General features: G+C 40.2%; 1 protein-coding gene across 1 annotated transcript in view; it reads right to left on the bottom strand.

The window, feature by feature from the left end:
- Nucleotides 1-15,667: 15,667 nt before the first annotated feature.
- ACE (angiotensin I converting enzyme) overlaps nucleotides 15,668-19,386 on the bottom strand; it is a 44,381-nt gene continuing 40,662 nt past the window's right edge. The window contains exons 24-25 of the mRNA XM_014062471.2: nucleotides 16,885-17,072; nucleotides 15,668-16,605 (exon numbers count right to left, since the gene is read on the bottom strand). Of these exons, the coding sequence (XP_013917946.2) occupies nucleotides 16,430-16,605; nucleotides 16,885-17,072 (364 nt within the window). The 3' untranslated portion in view covers nucleotides 15,668-16,429. The remainder of the gene's footprint in view (nucleotides 16,606-16,884; nucleotides 17,073-19,386) is intronic.

Here is a 19,386-nt window from a genome sequence, read left to right as displayed (position 1 = left end):
CTAATTGTAATAATTGTGTGACAATATCCTTTCTTCTAAAACTGAACATTGGTAATTAATAGTGGTGGAAATTTATCACTTATAAAAATATATATTACAAACTAAAAGAAACATAATTTGAATTATATCTTTATGGATATGCAGCATGATGTCATCCAGATGCATTGGACTAGAACCTCACAATCCCTAGTTGTTCACATCCTAGCTGGGGCTTATGAGTCCAAATCCTTTGGAAGGCATCAGATTGTGTAGTCTATTCCAGGCACAAATTGCCACATTTATATGTCATAATTATGCGAATTTATATTACTTCAGCAGTAAATCTGCTCTAAAAAAGTATCTGGAAACTTCAGCTAAAGCAAAATGTCAGGTTATTGGCCGGAGCCTTGCAGTGTAACAGTAATATCTAATAAAGATCCCTTTGGCTGCCTCTTTGACTCTAGGCTTGAGTTTTAGAGGTAACACCTTTTATACTTCTAAAACGTTGAGACCTAACTACTTTATGGTCCATTTTCTTTTCACATACAAGAAAGCATTAAGTGGAGTATAAATATATTTTTTCCTGGGATTGTTATTACCTTGGACAGTCATGTTAAAGGCTTGGAGATGTACTTCAGAATCTTTTGTAGATCCCTTCTTGTGAAAAATATTGAAATATTGAACTGACCACTGCCTCAGATCTGAGATTGACAAAGTCTATTAATATCATCCCATGTAATTCATCTCTGTAATTACAAGAATCTCTCTGACTCTTGGAATAGCCTTACACCAGGGGACAGCAGAAACTTTCAAAATGATTTTTAATAGGGAAGAAATTCAGCAGCAATTCAATCAGAATAGACGGGACCTTGGAGGTCTTCTAGTCCAATCTCCTGCTCAAGCAGGAGACCTTATACCATTTCAGATAAGTGACTATCCAATTTAGTCTTAAAAACCTCCTGGTATGAAGCACTTCTACAACTTCTGAAGGCAAACTGTTCCATTGCTTAATTGTTCTCACTGTTAGGAAGTTTCTCCTTATTCCAGATTGTTTCTCTCCTTGATTAGTTTCCATCCATTGTTTCTTGTCCTGCCCTCTGTTTCTTTTTTTTCTCAGCTTCACCAAAGTGCATCATTGAAGAATGGACATTTTACTTATATTTGTATTTGTTCTGTGTAGTTTTTCAGGCATTACATTAGTGTGTTTTTTCTTTGCTTGTCCTTACTTGTCTTTAGCTCAGCCTTGGCAAGCATGGACACGTTCCTGCAGTTTTCTTGGCAAGATTTCAGAAGTAGTTTGCCAGTGACTCTGTCCTAGAGTTCAGAGAAAGGAACCAGCCCAATCTTAGCTGGCTAACTTTGTGACTAAGGTGGTAGAAACTTTAATCTCCTGGTTTCTAGTTGGATGCCTTCACCAATACACCAAACTGACTCTCAATAACTTGTTGGACCTGAAGATTGTGAGCATGATCACTTGCTCTTTAGATCCATGCTCCTCCTGATTTGTTAAAACAGTCTTGGGGGGTGTCATGGAGGTGAGGGTTTTTTTTTTGCATCTCTTTATTTTGGACAATTTTCATCTAATATGAAACTTTCATTTTTAGGGAAGATGGTAAAGAGTCCCACCCATAATCCCTACTATATGGGATGGCACAGGCTTTTGTACTTGTGCCTTTATTTTACAACATCTACTTGTAGTCACTGGTGAACTCATCTGTCATCATGGGGTGAGGCATCATCAATGCGCAGATGGTATCCAACTGAATATCAACCTTGTAAACTAAGCAATGGCTGTCTTATTCTGGAAGCTGGGAGGGTCTGAATGGGAAACACCAGTCTTGAGCTGAATCCTGGCAAGATAATTGGCTTTGGGTTAAGCCTTCTGAGTTGAGGAATATGCCAACTTCGCAGCTGGATGGGATTGCACTTCAGTTTGCAGTCTATGTGTCTAGATTCAAGACTCCTGCTAAATGAACAGGTGGCTGTTATGGCCAAGGGGTCTTTGCAAAATTTTGGTTGTGGGCCATTTGTGCCTGTTCCTAGATTGTCCTAGGGCAGGCCTTCTTACAATCATTTATGCTCTGGTTAGGTTCTACTTCAATGTTCTATAGATCAGGCTGCTTTTGAAGTGTTTCTGGAAACCTCAATTGGTACAGAATGCAGCAATGCAAATGTGTGCGCCTAGAACAGCACATGTTACACCTGTACTCCACTGGCTGCATGATTGCCACTCAATTTCCAGGTCCAACTCAAGGTGCTGATTTTAACCTCTAGTCATGTGTAGAGTGCTTTCATGGCATTTCTGGTCATGTGCAGAGTGCTTTCTGCCCAAATCTGGGTGGGTGATTTCATGATGTTTCTGGTCATGTGTAGAGTGCATTTGGATGGAGAGTCACAGCAATGTTCCCCCAAAGCCGATATTGATGCTGTGAAAACAGTAATGCTGAGAACTGGGTCCCTCCCCCCTGTTTTTCTTTCCTCTCCCTGCAGCCCAATTTCCATAGTACATCAGACCTGCAATTAAATGCATCTGCAAACTTTGCAATCTGCTTCATGGGCAAGTATTTGCAACTCAAAACAAGCCATTTTAGGTTTTTTTTAAAACTAAACTCACCCCATTGCTTCCAAAAGCAGCCCTTATTTTCTGAGAAAGAGAATCTTGCCCTAAAATATTAAGCAATGTGGCTTTAAAATAAAACTTGCAGGGCTTCCCATTTTGATTTCCCACCCCCCACTGACAGCCTGCTCATTCACCTGCCCATCCAGTACTCCATTCAGCACCCACAGCAAGGCGTTCCCACAGTGAATTTATGGTGTTAAGATGTCCTGCAAAGACATGGCAGTGAGTGTTGCGAGAAGGCTGCCCTCAGCTGGCCACAATGGTAGCTAGTGGCATCAAGTCCTCCCATTCCATCACCCTGGATATCACATGATTGCGAATTAAACAAACTAGTAAACTTAGGCAGCCAAGTTACTCTGTAATAACACCGTAGACTCGGCTCTCAATGTACAAATGCAATAAACAAACGAACTCTTAATAGTTGTATTTACTGTTTTCATATTTTTATTTATTGTTGTATACTGCCAAGAGTTGCCTTAGTGAGAAGGATGGCTATATAAATTAGAAAGAAAGGAAGAAAGAAAGAAAGAAAGAAAGAGAAAGGAAGAAAGAAAGAAAGAAAGAAAGAAAGAAGGGACAGGAGGGAGGAAAGGAAGGGAAGGAAGGGAGGAAGGAGGGAGAGAGGGAGGGAGGATGCTAGAAGATATCTTTGCATTCCTAAAAGGAACAGTAATTCCAGAATTAAAATAACATAGGAGGCTGAAATGCATTGAGGTACAAGCAGCAACTCTGATTAGTTTCTTATAATGTTTAATGTGGAATATTTCTCATTTTCTTAATAATGGAAGAGGCAATTTATAGTATAACTATCTGAGTTTAGGTGCTACCAGTTGGGAATCAGAGAAATGGTTTGCAAACATTCAGGTTTTCCTATATTTTTGATTAGGCATGATTACAAAAAGCAGTGTGTGTGGTTGTGTGTGCGCGTGTACCAATTCTCTCCTGAATTAAATCAGATGTTTCAGCCCAAAAGTCTTTGCTTCAAAGTTAATGTGGATAGAATGTGTAGAGTAGATGTGTTAGAAGTGTCTCATAATTGTCAGTTTATACTTAGCATTCAGGGGGGACAAAGTATGATTGCTAGTTCAGGAGGTAAAAATATTAGCCACATTAGTTTTCACTCTGTCTTTTCCTAGAAGAGAACTAAAGTAGAAAAAAGGACGCCACTCCAAAAAAGATCATATATTGTATATAACCTACCTCTCCCAAATTAATACTTGTAGTCCTGTGTTTTTAAGTAATGAAAGAAATGAAAAAAGGACGAACTATTAGGTTGTATATAAGATCATAAATGACTTAGCAAATTAGAAATCTTGGGATAAGCTAGATTTACTAGCGTGTATTGTAAAATTATAATATTGTCCTATCCTTCACATTAGTTGAACTAATAACGATTGATAGGGAGACTTATCAATTATTAGTTCAATTATTATTATTGATATCCTATCAATTATTACTTCAACAGCCATCCTATGTATGGTATTAATGAACTGTTTTCCCATGAAGGGGACTAAACAAATAAACAAGCAAACAAGCAAACAAACAATTAAATGAATAAATAAAATTAACTTGAAGCCAGAAAGTAGTCTTCACTGAGAAATAGTTTTGCTGTTTTTGAAAATGAAAGGGTTCTTGTGTTTCAGCAATTCCCAAACATTAAGGTGCTTTTCTGTATAGAAAAGGGGTGTCAAACTTGATTTCATTGAGGGTTGTATTTGACTTCAGGGGGCCAGGGTGGGCGTGGCCAGCTCAACATCACTTGTGTAGAAGGTGCCTTTGGTGGTCGAGCACTCTGCCAGTGAAAATGGCTCCCAAACTCCGTTTTTGCCTGCAATAGCTTTCTGCAACCCTCTGCCAGCAAAAACGGAGTTCAGTAGGACCGCCTGTGGCCCTCCCGAGCTCCATTTTTGCTGAAAGATCACAGCAGGCCAGTCCTTTGCTGTTTCTAGGACAGTCTTGCAAGCCCGATCTAAGCATCCTATGGAGTGGATGTGGCCCCCGGACCTTGCGTTTGAGACCTCTGGTATAGAACAACTATATTTCTTATGTTACTTGATGATGAGAGAGTAATAGCTTATTAACTAAAAATTGGTAGTTCTTGCCATACAGAAAAGTGCTCCAAATCTTTTTCTAAATGAGAAGTTTTGAGACAACAACATTTATTGGGAGACAAATTCTATATATATGATTTTGGAAAAACAGGATGTAATACATTAAGGACAATTATGAGGATTGTACAAAGGACAAGGTGGCGCAGTGGTTAAATGCAGCACTGCAGGCTACTTCAGCTGACTGCAGTTCGGCAGTTCGGCTGTTCAAATCTCACCGGCTCAGCGTTGACTCATCCTTCCATCCTTCCGAGGTGGGTAAAATGAGGACCCGGATTGTTGGGGGCAATATGCTGACTCTGTAAACTGCTTAGAGAGGGCTGAAAGCCCTATGAAGCGGTATATAAGTCTAACTGCTACTACTACTGCTACTACTACTAAATTCAAAGAGAACATCTCCCCATTTGCACCTAATAATGGCACAAACATTCCTTGGCAACATCTATTTTTTTCCCTATTCTCTATCCCCATGTTACTTTTATCTCATTCCCAGCCCATGGCTTACACAAACTTAAGCTGTTTCCTTCTTTAGTCCAAGATTAACAAGGATAACAAGAAGTTTGCTGTATGAGTGGACTTTGCTTTGAGGAAAATCAGAAAATTAGCAATACCTGAGAAAAGAGATCAAAGAGCCAGGAGAGGATTTGCAATGGGGCTGTCAATGTCATTATAAGTTTTCTGCTCAGTCAGAAATACATGGGTAGCATTTCAATGCTGGGGAGATAACTTGGAACTGTGGAGAAGTGTCCGAAAACTTAATATAAAAAATTAAAGTAAATGAATGAAAACTGCTCATTGAAGCCATCACAACATCTGAAAAAAGATGGAATTATTCTCCAACAGAAGGTTCTCCCGCATCTCCCATGATAGTTATAAAGAGCAAAAGGAAATAATTTTAGAAATGCATGGCTGAGATTGAGAGAATATTTATTTATTTTGAGCATAATTTGAGACAACCTTTATAAAACTATTTTTGAAAAATCCTGGAGCATGACTGAAGTGTCAAATTTCTGGGGACAGAAAATTCTCCAGCTTCAAAAAGAAGGGAAAGTTTCATAGAATAAGCACTTTAAGAATGATAACTGAAAAGATTCTAGAGCAGATCACAAAGGAATTGATTCGTAAGAATCTTTAAACTAATGAAGTGAGCATGAATTTATCAAGAACAAATCTTTTGAGAGTAGCCTATCTCAATTTTTGACTGCATAATTTCCTTCTAAGGCTATGAGACTACAGAACAGTAGGCATAATACAATCTTGCTTTCAGCAAAGCCTTTAACTGAATATCTTGTGGCAAGAGGGGTGTATATGACTGAGGAGCCATGGCCTACTGAGGAGGTCCCTGTGAAAGCTGACAACTGCAGCTGAGACCAGAAGGCCTCTAATTGAGTGAGCGGGGAGATGTGATTTCCCACCTGTGACCCAAATGGCTGCTCCTTGCAAACCAGTCATTCACAGGTTTGAGTGTCAGGAGATGAAGCAATTAGTCCTCTTATTCACAACCATGGTGGAACCTTTTAAAGAATGCTAAGTTTGCAAGCCTTGCTTTCTAAATCATTTTCAGAAATTATTTATTAACCATCTTAAAGTTATTAGAGACCTTTGGAACAAGTTTGAAAAATCACCACCTGAGTTTATCTTCAACTATGAACAAAATTAATTATAAGCTTAAGAATTCAGTGAAACAACAGCAAAAAGCTAAATAAGTATCAGGCTCCAGTCATATTCCTTGCTGGATTTTTGGCCTGTCACACACTCTCTTATTTTACTATGCTGTTTCTGTTAAATCGGGTAATGGAAAGGCACACTCAGGCTTAGGCAACAACAGCTCTTTATTGTTACAGAAGAAGTATGTACAATCCAGCGAAGGTTCAGTCTGACAGCAGCCCTTTTATAGGGAGCTGTCAGACCCTTCAACCAATGAGATTGAATCTCTGTTCCCTCCGGAACAGAGGACCTTGGTGGAAACCATTATAACAGTTGCTAATATCTAACACCCCTCCCCTCTTAGATGGGATCAACCGACTTGTGACATAGTCATGCAGGTAGGCGGGCTTTTTGGTAGCTCTGCCAGACCTGCACAGTTCAGTTGGAGGGTGTTCTTCGGACAGATCGGATGGACCTGTTGGCTCTGCAGCTTTGCCTTGTGGAAGCTCCTGGAACCTTTCACAGGCCGCGGCTGGAGCATCTAGAGCCTGTTTGCTCGGAGCTTGCTGTGGGCCTGCAACACAAGTAGATGAGTATCCTGGTGTCTTCGGGTTTGAGTTGGCTGTGGAAGGAGTGACTTTGTGCTCCTTTTGGGTAGGGCTTTGGCTAACTAATGCAGGAATTACCTCTGACTGCCTAAGAGTGGAGTTGGAGAGGCGGCCACGGAGTTGGTCAATGTGCTTTCTCCAATTCCATCCGTCCTCGAGCTCTACGAGATAAGAGCGAGGCCCTGTGATGCCTATCAATGTGGCAGGAGCTCCCCTGGCGTAGTTGTGGTGATAAACTTAATCCCCTATGCTAAAATTCCAAATTTTGCTTGTTGAGTCTGGGGGCAATGTGGCAGAATAGTTTGGGTGTAGCCGGTCTAAGTGGGGCCTTAGCCTGCAACCCATGAGAAGCTCAGAGAGGCTTCTCCTTGTAGTAGTGCTTGGCATGATGTATTGAATTAGAAGATAATGGTCAACCCGTGTTTGCCAATCTCCCGGGCCCATCCTGGATAGGGCCTCTTTTGCAGATCTCACCATTCTCTTCACCTGACCATTGGAGGCCTGATGGAATGGCACAACCAGGGCATGTCTGATTCCCTGTGCTACTAAGTAGGTCTCGAGTTTCATGGCCATGAATTGGGACCCATTGTCAGAGACCAAGACATTGAGCAGGCCAATGTCTTGGTATGGAGAAAAGTCTCCGTAGTACCATGATGACCGCTTCTGCTGTAGTGGAGGTCATGAGGACTACTTCTAGCCATTTCGAGTAGGTGTCCACAACTACTAAAAGTGTCTGGCCATGAACTGGGCCAGCAAAATCTATGTGTACCCTAGACCATGGTGCTTGAAATTGCTCCCACTCCTGGACACCTCTGAGGGGCCTGGTTTGGACTCCTGGCACGGTATGCAGGTAACCACCCATTCTTCGATATCTCTGTCCATGTTAGGCCATCAAATGTAACTCCTAGCCAAAGACTTCATCCTGACAATTCCAGGATGCCCTACGTGTAAAGCCTCTAATACTGCAACTCGCAGTTTCGGTGGAACAATGACCCAGTCCACCCACAGCAAACAACCATTAATAACAGACAATTCATTTCTTTTACACTAATACATTTTGAAATCAGATCCAACAGGCCCCTTGGGCCACCCCCTCCACACCCATGTTTGATCATGGAGTCTCTTGCAGAGTGGCGGGCAACATCACTAGACGAGATGTAGTCAATAAGAAGGACTGGCGTCTTGGGGGTAGGGTCTGCAAGTATTTTGTCGGAGCTTTCATTGATGCCGGTCACTTTTAGGCCCAGGGCTTCGAACCAGTCAAGCCCCAGGAGGCTCTGCAGGTCACTGTTGACCACATCACTAGGAGCTGACCGCTGACATTTTTGAAGTTCACCCGGAAGGTGCCCTAGTCCATGATGGGGACTCGGTTCCCTTGGTAATTGCGAAAGCAGATGTCAGGGGCGCATAGATGCTGCTTCTTCAGGCTAGGGATAGCCTGCTTTAGTGTAGACCATGGCATGATGTCAATGATGACCCCGTGTCGATCTCCATCTCGCATGGAGAGCCCTCGATGAGGACTGTGACCTTCAGTTTTTTTCACCACCTTGTGCTGACTCGGCTGATTGAGATGTGGTAGGTGACTCTGGTGTCACCCTCTGAACGCCGTGGTGGCAGCTGCCATGCCCCTTGGTTGGGCCTCTGCTGGCGGTTAGCTTGGCTTCTGGGCTTCCAGGTCATCGTGGGGTGCTCACTTCTGCAAACCTTGGTGATGTGCCTCTTTCGCTTGCATCGCTGGCAGATAGCATCGTGGAAACGGCAAGACAATCCGGCATGATCTCCTCTGCAGCTTGCACAAGGTGGGAAACGTGGTTTGAATTTGCGCGCCGGCTTGGCACGGCTACTGTGCATGCGGCAGCTGTCATCTTCACTGTCTGAGCCCTCAGCCTCTGTAGCGTCGCAATGTCTTGTGGAGTGCTTTGGCGCTGCAGGGTTTCTGTAGACTTAACAGCTGATTCTGATGCCCTGGTTTCGTCCAAGAAAATTTGTAAAGTGAGATTAGATTTGGCAAGTAATCTCCTCTGTAAATTAATGTCCCGCACACCGCATATGATGCTGTCAAGTATAAGTTCGTCTAGGTCTCGGTACTCGCAGTACGCTTGTGGCCTTTCTCAGCGCCACAATGTACGCGTTGATCGATTTGCCTTCCTTCTGATTACGAATATTAAATTCGTGCTGGTGGACATGCTTAGACAGCTTGGGAGCATAGTGTGTCTTCAGCATCTGTTGGAGCATTGACCAAGTGACCGATTGTAGTGGCGTTGGCTCAGATAGGTCTTTGGCTGTTTCGAACACTTCCTGTCCACAGTAACCCAGGAACATGTTCTTCTTGCGGCCTTCAGAAAGGCCCATGAGGTCATTGGCTTCGAGGAAGCAGTCGAACCTCATCATATACGAGTCCCAGTGCTCGGTGACTGCGTCGTACAGAGTTGGTGGGGCGTGCATGGCCATTTTGTGTTCTGAGGGCGTTTTGAGTTGGCTGCTCAAAAACGACTGCTCGAAGCCGCACTGAGCTCTGGGCTGGATTTACTTGCTCGATTGCTACGCTCTTTTTGGTTCACCTAGTTTCCTTCTAATCCCACCTTCGTCAGCAGTATTAGATCAGGTAATGGAAAGGCACACTCAGGCTTAGGCAACAACAGCTCTTTATTGTAATGTACAATCCAGCGAAAGTTCAGTCTGACAGCAGCCTTTTTATAGGGAGCTATCAGACTCTTTGACCAATGAAATTGAATCTCTGTTCCTGCTGGAACAGAGGACCTTGGTGAAAACCATTATAACGGTTGCTAATAACTAACAGTTTCATTAGTGGGGAATTGGGAGAGGGAATAGTAAGGAGTGGAATGTTTTGTTGTCAAAATAAAAAAAAATCCTGCTAGAAACCAAGGTCATCTTTTGTTCTCCACACCTCTGAGCCTGACCGGAACTGGATGGGTGGAATTGCCAGTGTGGCAGTGGAAGATTGGACCATGTGATGGACTTGTGGGTGTGGGGGCAAGATCATGAACTTTCAACTGGGTGGGAAACCCCAGGAAGCTTTCAGATTCGGGTTAATGTCAGCATTCCAAATATCATCCAAAATTAAATCAGAGTCGAAGACAAAATATTCCACAGATGTACCAACATGTCTCTCTTAATAAATTGGAATTTAGAGGAATATTTTGCCTTGGACTCTGATTTAATTTTGGATGGTATTTGGAATGCTGACAATAAGATTTTGATTTAATACATGGATAAAGAGTCCAGTTAAATTTGGAATATTGAGTTTTACTATAAAATTAGCAAAAAAAAAAAAAAAAAAAAACCTTGCCTCTCATGAAAAACAGTTTATTTTGGCTATCTTAGGTTATTCTTAAATCATAACACATCTTAAGGTAATAAAGATGAGTGACTTTATGATTTTTATGACACTAGAGGAATTCAAGATTCTAAGTAGAAGGAAAAAATACCAAGCCTGCTTTTGGTGTTGGGGGTGCATAACAAATGTTGTAACACTGGAAAAGAAGATCTTTGAATAATGAAACCAGAAATAAGTAGCTACAATATCAGCAGAATGAGAGTCTGAATCTATGGATAGTCTATGTCCAAAAACAATTGATAAGGAAATGTCTGATGTGGAGTAAAATTTGTCTGATAAGAGAGAAAAAGTATTGAAAATGGAATTGCAAATGACAATCCAGGAGATTGATTTGATAAAGGACACTTATTAGGTATAGACAAGAAACCCCTTGAAAATTTAAAAATGCAAATGTCAAACCAAGAAAATGTCCTGGAAAATATTTTCTTATTGGTTCTACAAAAGAGATTTCTGAAACCCTTGAAGCCATTGAAAAAGCTGGTGTTTTATGAATTTGCTTCTATATAAGGGATGGTATATGGATGAAGAGAAATATGTTTATAATCTTTTAGGGCATGAAAACTAAATATGACTATACTTGTGATGAAGTTTAGAAGTCACTTCTTTATCTCTTTTCTTTTTATTTATTATATTTTTTCTATTTCTACTTATCTCCCTTTTTCTTTTGTTCTTGCACTTTATTTCTTGCTATCCTCTTTTTTTCTTAAAGTTTAGTTTGTACTAGTTTTTACCATTGTAGTAAATTTTTAAAATTAAAATTATATACAAAAATAAAAAAGATACAACAATTCTGGTTCAATTATCTATTTTGGGCAAAGTTGGAAAGGGAATAATTCCACTTGGTTCATGCAGCAAATAAAGATTCCTAGGACATTTTTGTTTCCAAGAATATAAGCACAGTGGTTAAATGCAGCACTGCAGGCTATTTCAGCTGACTGCAGTTCTGCAGTTCGGCTGTTCAAATCTCACCGGCTCAGGGTTGACTCAGCCTTCCATCCTTCCGAGGTGGGTAAAATGAGGACCCAGATTGTTGTTGGGGGCAATATGCTGACTCTGTAAACTGCTTAGGGAGGGCTGAAAGCCCTATGAAGCGGTATATAAGTCTAACTGCTATTGCTATTGCTATAATTTTATTGAGCCAACATGGATACGGGAGTAGCAAAGACAATTCTAACAGTTTCACATGCAAATAGCATAGTTAAACATTCTCCTTTCCCCCAAGTCCTTCCATTGTTACTTTATTCCTTCCAATCAATACTGTCAATTCAGTTCAGTTTGTTTGGGTAACAGGCTCTGACTAGTAGACTTTCTTAGCAGGTGTCCTTGAGTCTCAGGTCTCTCTGGGTCAGTGCTCTTTGCAGTCCTCCATCCCTACTTCTTATACCTCCCCTGTATTCCAGTCTATTCCCTCCACCCATTGCTTCTTGTTTGGCTGTGAACGGGGTTTGCAAAGCAAGCCAAGCCTCAGCCATGACAGGGAAGGGGACAGCTCAGGCTCATAAGCAAATTCATATATTGATGACAGCTTTTTATCAGTGAATGTGGATACGTCACCTACATGAAAGTGAAGAAAATTCACAAAGAGTGAATGTGAATGCGTGTATGTGTGCATGTAGCAATAGCAATAGCAATAGCAGTAGACTTATATACCGCTTCATAGGGCTTTCAGCCCTCTCTAAGCGGTTTACAGAGAGTCAGCATATTGCCCCCAACAATCTGGGTCCTCATTTTACCCACCTCGGAAGGATGGAAGGCTGAGTCAACCCTGAGCCGGTGGGATTTGAACCGCTGAACTGCTGATCTAGCAGTAGCCTGCAGTGCTGCATTTAACCACTGCGCCACCTTGGCTCCCACCTTTTCCTTTGATGAAATTATTGGCCTACTCAGGACTATGCCTCAAAAAGCAACTCTATAGGACCACTTTTGTTCTCTTTGTATAGTGGTTTAATTTTTACTATTGCCTTAAAGTAAACATGGTGATTGCAGATGTTATTCTGGGAGACATATCTCTGCCCCACAATTTATTCTAGAAAAGCCATATGGTGGCAGTCCTGCTGCCCTGCCCCCACAAGTACTGTTAATCAACAAACCCCAGGAAAATCATTTGTGTAATCCTCCTGATGATCAAGTCCAAGCTGTTAGGATTAAGAACAGGTCCACCTTTTTACAAGGGTGATCAAAGGCGGCTTGCAGGACATCCTGTTCCCATCAGCACTTTCTGTAGAAGTAGCAGTAGCAAGAACTATACTTTTCAATCATGCATGCAGGAAAAAACACTGAAGCAACAGAAGCAAAATGACATTTCAGAAATAGTACTAACTAAGCTCGTCTCCACATAGCGGATTACTAAAATCAAGCCCATGATCTTGAAATTTTAGTATGTTTCTGACTCTAAAGGCAAAATTTTCTTAAACAATGTTTGGGTTTGAACTTTACTAAGGAGGCAAACCAGTAGTCAGAATCTATTTAGTAAGTACCACATTTAGAAATGATGTCCATGTTGGGGGTTTCATATTCATAGTAGAAATATGCAATAACATTTGTAACACTATCTTCTCTGCCTTACAGTCTCCCACCCTCCCAAAATATATTTGTTCATTTCAGAAATGCTTCAGGACTGGGGTTGCAGATCTGGCTGTTCATTGTAGCCATAAAATTGAGAGGAATTATTTGTTCTCTGATCAAAACTGATGGGCTGGTAATTTTCCAGCAATAGAAGATACGCAAGTTCTTAGCATGCTAGGAGCATGTACAAGCAGTACTTTCTAAATCAGTATTTCTCAACTAGGGCAAACTTAGGATACATCAACTTCAACTTGCAGAATTTGCCAACCAGCGTGTTGAAGTGCATACATCTTAAAGTTGCCAAGGTTGAGAATCATTGTTTTAAATATTAGCACCATCCAATATTAAATCATTGAATGATCAATTTTAATTTGCTGATATGTTCAGGGACTTAAAACATAATTCATTGTATCTTTTTTTAACCATCAGGAAAAAGGAAAAAAGCTGTTTGGAATTCAGCTTTATTTCTGAATATTAGGGCATATTCTGTCCCATTCACTTTCTTTCTTCCTCTCTAGCCATATACATTAGGGATGTTCAACAAAATACTTTTGTTTCTTTCTTTTTTTCACTACTTAGGGGCCATAGGATCAAAACACTAGTGCTAGTTCAACAGGGAATGAATTATGGCTCTGAAACCTGACATAAATATGTTGAACTATTGCGGAAAGAACCGTAATCATATCCCTGATAGTTGGCAATTTGATATCAGGACACCGGGTTCAATTTCCAACCATCATTAATATGTGTCTCTATTTTTGCATCCATACATGTGTGAATTATTGAGGCTGGTACAAGGGAAGAGCACAATTGGAAGTTGTGCTCTTATATATTGTGTTCGTGTCCTTCAGATATTTTCAATCTTTCATTGCAGCAGCAGTGGTTCCATTGTGTTTTAAGACTGCCATTATTTGCCAATGCCAAAAAAGTCTTCAATCATGAGTTTTAATGATTATTGTTAATCAATCTGGAGCTCTGTTATTGGCTATAGAGGGCTTTCCAGGAGGCTCTGACAGCAAAATTGAGTCCAGGGGCGACGTGCACGTCAATCTGGACCTTGTTTCTTGGTTGCAGAGGGCGTTCTAGAAGGTTCTGATGGCAAAACAGAGGCCAGGGGTGACACATGCAAGAAGTGCCCACAGAAGTGGGCCTGCAAGGTGAGGCAAGTGTTGGGGTGTATGACGCTTGGTAAGTACGGCAGATGCACTTTCGCATCCCCCCCAGCTTAATTTTTACCAGTGGACCTTGCCCCACCCCCTGCACCCCGGGATGGGTGTGTTTTTAATTAGAGCTTAATTTGGGATAGTGCTTGTATTGGGCATACTTGTAAAAATCAAACTAGGACTTACTTTCAGGGTAGGTTATATTTTCAGGGAAACACGGTATGTACCTGTCTGTCTGTCTGCCTGTCTCTCTGTCTATATCATCATTTTATTTTGAGAGTGAGCATCAGAATTTCATTTTTTAATGTGCACCAGTGTGCTCACAGAAAAAGTGACAATAATGGTCATCTCAGCTCACTTCACCTGACTTCACCCCACCTTACCTATCTTCTCATCTTATTTGCAGGCCAGTGGATGAGAGGGAAGTAAATATCCACTGCCATAATTATTAAACTACACATTGTTCCATTTTATGTCTATGCTATTTAATTTCTGAAAAATATCCTGGATGCAATTAGTCAATTTGGGATTGGAATTGTTGTTGGAAATCTGACTTTGGTTGAACTGATTCTTCACACTGTGTTGACCACAAGAGGCAGTGCAGTAGAGATGAAGAGTTAGAATTTCCTCCTCCTTCCTTCTTCACCTTTCAATCTGCTTGCTCTTTGCCTCTGTGACTGTTAACCTCTGGTGTTTCCTTCCTGCTTTTGCCTTCCTAGCATATTTGCTCTGTTGTTCAAGTAAAGTTCCTCCTCTGCTGGGATGCGCTCAAATGTCTTTCTTCCCAGTTATTATTATGCTGGTGGTATGCAGCTCTGAGTTTTCCTACTGAATCAGTCAATCTGTGCAGATGTGTGCATCTAAACAATGGATCAGACAAGGGACAAACTCATTGGGGCTGAATCCCCAATAAAAATGGTTCTTTGGGTAGTTTCTAGGACCAGGAACTGGATAAACAAGTATGCAGCTTGAATATGCCTTTGGCAAAAGGTTTTTTTAATAAAAAAACCTGATAAACTTCTCGATAGTGTATGGTAAGGCAACTTTTCATCTTGATTACAACTCTGTCTATTATGCGACATAATATGCATAAAATAAAGAATTCTGCACGTATATTATAAGGAATACCATACACAGTATATTACATTGATTTTGAAAGAAATACCCTGATTGCTAATATTTTTTTTGCCTGACTTCAAGGTGCTGCTATATAAATTCTAATTCGCCCTGCTCTTCACTACTGAGGGGCTGTAGATTTTGGAAAGAAATTGGAGAGGCTCTTTTATTTTGGCTGACAGGTTACAAAATGCTCTCCTCCTGGACATTCAGCTTTATTTTAGTGATAGATTCAGAGCCTGTTTATACCAGCGTTTGGAACTTACCGAATGAAGTTTATTACCAAAATTAATGTTTATTAATGTTCTAATTATCATTATAGAGATTATCATGCTAGATTACTCATTTTCCTAGTAATATCTATAAGATGCATTGGTGTAGTCAAAAGCTATAAAATTGGTGTTTTAATAGCATATATTTGGAAGAGCATTTTCCTTTCCTCAAATGTCTTGTAATCCATTCTTCCTTGTTCTTTCACAAAGAAATGAAAGAGACAGTGAATATACGGAGACTGTTTCATTTTAATTGTCATTCATGCACCAAAACAGTATTTTAAAAACTTCTTGGCATGATCACATAAAACGTCTGTTCAACGTCTGAAGAAATCTGACACAGCTCTTGTTAGATAATATATTCTCTGCCTGAGTTACAGTAAGCCTGATGGAATTTACCAGCTCTTCAAATGAATATATGAAGAAAGGCATTGGGTCAACAGTGATTTAAATAGTACAGCTGTACCCATTACCCCAACTTGATCACATTGCTTTGTTTTTTCTTCTTTTCCCCTTGTTCAAAAATCCAGGTATTATTTATTTATAATAAATAAATGTTTTTGCTTTGGTTCTTGCATAATCAAAAGGTTTGTTGAATTTATTAGAAGAGTCAAGTATTTTTGTTGGCACATTTGCTCTGTTTGTATAAGGTTGCCCCTCATGGGAGTGTTTTCAGTTGGGTAAGTGAACACAAATGCATAGCTATCCACATTCTAATTATTCCTTGCAAATAGGATACACACATACTCTCCCCAGCTATATATCTGCAAATTAGCCATAGAACATGTATGCAACACAACATACTCACATTCTCTCTATGGACACTCAAACCTTACATATACATACACACTCACAAAAGCAATATTAGTTTCTATTCTAAATGCAGATATATCTGGTCTCTTTCATTCAGCCATATATACATACAAAATTTTCTTCAACTCTTTTTCACACTCATTTGGAGGCATAGTAGAAAACAGGTTAAACACATTCAATTCATTTCAATTCCATTTCTGAATTAGATCTGAAGGATTTCTTTCTTCTTATGTACATGACACCCAAGGCTATTGTGGTAATAAGAAGAATAAGCCCAATTGCAAGCAAAATCCACTGTCCTGCTTCTATTTGACCGTTGCTCAGTGGCATCCCAAGGAAATTGACTTCTGATTCACCTAAGAACCAAGAAAAAAATATAGATGAATGGATTTAAGTAAACTTATCCTAGAAGGCATAGGATCAAACTAAGCTGCATTTTTAAAAAAAAGCTAAGCAGGGTAGAAATGAGCATGGTATAGGGGGAAGAAGGAAAAAGAGGGCTTTTTAACTTTGTTCTCACTGTAGCCTTGCTATTTCACTGTCCACAATCAGCAGAAAGCTTAAAGGGTCCATGTGCAAACTTCCCCCTCCAATCCTCATTTCTGGAAAATACCAATGTTGAAACATTTAAATACCTGCGTAAGCCTGCCAGGTGTATTCAGGCCAACCCAGAGTTTCATTATTTTCCTTGTTCTTTTCGATGAGCCACCTTGTCAGTGGTTCGAAATAGGTCAGCAAAGCTTCAGCAGACATATTGGGTTGCCCTGTAATATTTTGCATGACTTCAGGCCATGGCCTGCTGAAGCCCAGCTTCATGGCATCCCTGTAAAAATAAATTGTTTATAGAAGATGTACATGTGCACTCCTCACTCCCCCAAGAAATACAACATTGTTTTACTAAATGAAGCTAAAGGCCCATCTATACAGAATTCTGTATTTTACAGAAGTCAGCCAGATCCCCACTGGCAATCTAAAAAGTCCTTTGTGTATCATTTTCATTTTCATTTATCTATCTATCTATCTATCTATCTATCTATCTATCTATCTATCTATCTATCTATCTATCTATCTATTAGAATTTGTCAAACAAAAACGAGAACAAGAATAAAATAATAGAAATACAGTGACAGGGATGATAAGCGCATTAATGTACTTATGCATGCCCCCTCCACTAACCATTTAAGTATGATGTAAGGTCCACAGAAGTCAATTTGTGACTGTAACTGTGAAAATTTGTAGCTGAAACAACTGAATCAGGTAGAGCATTCCAGACTTTAACAAATCTATTTCAGAAATCATATTTTTACAGTCAAGTTTAGAACGATTTATGTTAAGTTTAAAGCAGTCAGTTGTTAGAATGCGCATTATTATGATTAAAACAAAAAAAGTCTCAAGTGACACAGTTCTAAGTTATCCAAACTGAAAATTTCAAGTCTAGCAGCATAGGGAATTCTATTGTGTACAGAAGAGGGCAAGCCTGCTCAATTGTATTGATGTCAGATATATGGTGGGGATTCCAAACAGTTGAACAATACTCTAAGATTGGTCTGGCATACATTTTATAAGTTCTAATTAACAATACAATGTTTCCAGAAAAAAAACTGTGCAAAAATAAATTTACAAGTCTTAATTATTTTTTAGCAATGCTGTTACAGTGTACTTTGTCAGAGATAAGTAAACCTGGGTCCCTGACAAAGTGAGGGTCATCAGATAGTTCAATGCCACCTAGCTTATATTTGACATTCTGATTATGTTTACCAACATATAAGACACAGCATTTATTGATTGAAATTTGAAGTTGCCAAACAGATGACCATCCAGACACATAGTCGAGATCATTTTGCAAAACAATAGAATGATCTGTAGTATTGAATAAATTTACATCATTGGCAAAAAGAATGCAATTGCTTTTAATTTTGATCACATAAATCGTTGATATAGAGCCGGGATGGCGAACCTATGGCATGCACCCTACAGGTTGCACGTGGAGCCATTTCTCAGGACACATGAGTTCAGCCTTTTTTAAAGCCATTTTTCACCCTCCCCAGGCTCCAGAGGCTTTATAGGAGCCTAGGAAGGGTGAAAAGAACCTCCCCCACCCCCCGGAGGCCCTCCGGAGGCTTCAGGAGCTTCCCTGAAGCCTCCCGAGCGCAAAATTCCCAGCCTTATGGGCAAACTGGAAGTTTGGGAACGGACTTATGGTTTACTCATGGGACCGTTTTTAGTCCTCCGGAGCCTTCAGGCCTCTGGGGAGGGGGAGGCTATTTCTGTAGTCCCCAGGCTCTTATAAAGCTTCTGGAGCTTGGGGAGGGTGAAAAAAGCATTCAAAAAATGGGAGGAGCGCCTGTCATGTGCACATGCGCACAGGAGGTATCGTGCATTGCATTCTGGGTGCGGCACACCCATGCACGATGACACTGCGCTCTCCCCACTTATGGCACACGAGTCAAAAAAGGTTCGCCATCGCTGATATAGAGCAAGAAAAACATGGAATCTGACTCTGCCTTGCAGAACACACTGTTAACTGATGCATGATTAGACAGTGAATTGTTGCCTATTTTGATTTTCTGCAGTCTATTAGACAGGAAAGAAACAATCCACTTGTGCAAAGGACCAGAAATGCCATAAGAGTTTAATTTCAACAGCAGTTTATCATGTATTACTGTATCAAAAGCCTTACAAAAATCATTGTAAATTTCATCTACAGCTTGGCCTTGATAAAGGCAAGTAGTCCAGATATTTCTACAGTGCAAAAGTGGTAGATGAGTTTTTCTTAAAGCCAAATTGTTTGTTGGGTAGCAAGTTGTTTGTGAACAACAAACAATGGATTGGTTTCTAATTGATTCCATAACTTTGCATGTAACAAAACCCAAAGAGATTGGTTTATAATTTTCAACTGAACTAGGGTCACCCTTTTAAAAAATTGGTATAACTATAGCTGATGACCAAAGAAAGGCAGAGAACTAGTTCGAAACAATACTTCAAAAATTGTACACAAAGGTTCAGCTGGGACAGTAGCAAGCTTTTTCAAGAAAAAAGCACATAAATCATCTGGTCCTATGGATAGCGATGTTTATAAATTACATAATGCTAATTCAACATTATCCATTGTAAATTTAATAATCAGCAATTTGATA

This window comes from Thamnophis sirtalis, unplaced genomic scaffold (genome assembly GCF_051295495.1).
Source record: "Thamnophis sirtalis isolate CommonGarterSnake01/CBP01778 unplaced genomic scaffold, rThaSir2_p1.2 scaffold_4, whole genome shotgun sequence".
NCBI classification, from domain to species: Eukaryota; Metazoa; Chordata; class Lepidosauria; order Squamata; family Natricidae; genus Thamnophis; species Thamnophis sirtalis.
This window is presented reverse-complemented; position numbering and strand designations above follow the sequence as displayed.